The sequence below is a fragment of the Helianthus annuus genome, chromosome 16, assembly GCF_002127325.2.
Source record: "Helianthus annuus cultivar XRQ/B chromosome 16, HanXRQr2.0-SUNRISE, whole genome shotgun sequence".
NCBI classification, from domain to species: domain Eukaryota; kingdom Viridiplantae; phylum Streptophyta; class Magnoliopsida; order Asterales; family Asteraceae; genus Helianthus; species Helianthus annuus.
The window spans coordinates 26,198,786-26,200,522 of record NC_035448.2 but is presented as its reverse complement, the minus strand read 5'-3'; the positions used below and the strand labels follow the sequence as shown (position 1 = coordinate 26,200,522).

Here is a 1,737-nt window from a genome sequence, read left to right as displayed (position 1 = left end):
TTATTAACTAATTAGGGTTTCCTCCTGGGTGCATATATAAGGAGAATAATGTGGAGGTTAGAGGGTTAGACAGTTTCAAAAACCCTAATTACTCATAACATCAAATCGCCTCCTCTCCATAGCCGATTACCCTTTATCGGTTCTCATCATCACCATCATTAGATTGCACCCTAAGAAGGAAACAGATCAAGATGACAATCATGTCAAACCTTATTGCTGCGTTTCACATCTGGATTCTCTGCTGGCCTGTGCTGATGCAATCAAAGGTATTTTTTATGTTTTCCATCATGTCTAAACAGAACTGATCAACATACTTAAATACTTATTTATCTTCTAGCATAATCAAATAAAGTTGACTCAAATGACGAAGAATTGTGCCTCCATGGATCTCTTATAATGAAAAGTAGTATACAAAATCAATATGTGCAAAAAAAAAAAAAAAAAAAAAGAAAAAAAAAATCTGACCGATGCGGTGATGGAGGACAACCGCCCTAAACTCAGTTGATTCTAAACCAATTTAAAAAAAAAACAACTTTTTATTTTCACAGTTTTGCTTGTGTAGAGGGAGATCTGGTATTTTCTGAATCCTTATCTAAAGATTTACATGTATAGTTTCGGCTCAAGCTTGATAAGCATCGAATTTGAAGAAAAACCCTAAACTCACCTTTTTAAATATAATATTCTACCATTAAATGTAACACACGTTCTGGAGTTCATTTATAATCAAAGTAACTTCTTTTCATATTTCTTCCAATTGAAATTACAAAAAAGACACTGTCTTATTTTATTACACGTAGTCGAAAACCATTATGCGTGAAAGCATAAAAGCATCACCTTATTATTACACATATCACTACCAAGTAATTGCTTTAATGACAACACATATACTTCTTAAAAAGTTCTTAATGTCACATGAAGCAAACTTTATTTTTATTCGTATTCGTACTCCTAAGACTTTCTATTTAAAGAAACCGACCCTTTCATGGATGCTCCACATTTGGAACCACTTTCTTGGCATCACGATCAAGGTTTTCGGCATTAAGTTTCTCTTTAGCAAGATTTTCGGCTTTAAGCTTGTCTTGCGCAAGCTTTTCGGCTTTTTTACAGTTGAAGTAGCAAAAGCACATGTGTTTCCCTCCACGCACATGACACGCTCCATGGGCTGCACCCTCCCATGTTTTACATTGGTTATCGCAATGTCCCGTGTTACCACAGTTACCTGACCATGTCTTGCTAGCTTTCTCGCATAATTCTCCTCTCACGCTGGCGATATCTGCGCATTTTGTAAATTGTTAGACCATATAAAACAATAAAAGAACTTAAATACAATCATATATACCAAATGATAAAATAATAATTTTATCACCTGAGATGGCGAGCACGAAAAGGATCAGAACGAACGCGGAAAAGGCAACCGATCTGTTCGTCATTTTTAATACAAAGGAACTTAAGAAATAAGAAAGTTGAGATTTTTGTGAAGAGAAGGTTATGATCATGAAGGTTATTTATAGGAGAAGGAGCGTTCAGATAATGATCAATACTACAAGATAATAGATTATTTTTTTCTTTTTTTAGCCATACTGCACGCCACATAAATATAAATATATAAATATAAAATTAAACATGTTTTAATATTAAAAAAAATACGTTGGTGAAAATGAATTCTAGATGTTCGCCCTTTAAAGTGTAAACACATTGATGACATATACGATACTATGGCAACTATGTTTAATCATT

At 33.7% G+C, this 1,737-nt stretch overlaps 1 protein-coding gene across 1 annotated transcript; it reads right to left on the bottom strand.

The window, feature by feature from the left end:
* Positions 1 to 716: 716 nt before the first annotated feature.
* Positions 717 to 1,493, bottom strand: LOC110916083 (anther-specific protein SF18-like). The gene is made up of 2 exons (XM_022160835.2): positions 1,367 to 1,493; positions 717 to 1,273 (listed from the first exon to the last, which is right to left on the bottom strand). The coding sequence occupies exons 1-2, from the start codon at positions 1,428 to 1,430 to the stop codon at positions 981 to 983; spliced, it is 357 nt and encodes a 118-aa protein (XP_022016527.1). The 5' UTR covers positions 1,431 to 1,493; the 3' UTR covers positions 717 to 980.
* Positions 1,494 to 1,737: the final 244 nt, after the last annotated feature.

Coding starts and splice junctions, on each gene's coding strand:
- LOC110916083 (XM_022160835.2), bottom strand. CDS start 1,430: ATGACGAACAGATCGGTTGCCTTTTCCGCGTTCGTTCTGATCCTTTTC. Junction 1,274..1,366: donor TTTCGTGCTCGCCATCTCAG/GTGATAAAATTA, acceptor CAAAATGCGCAG/ATATCGCCAGCGTGAGAGGA.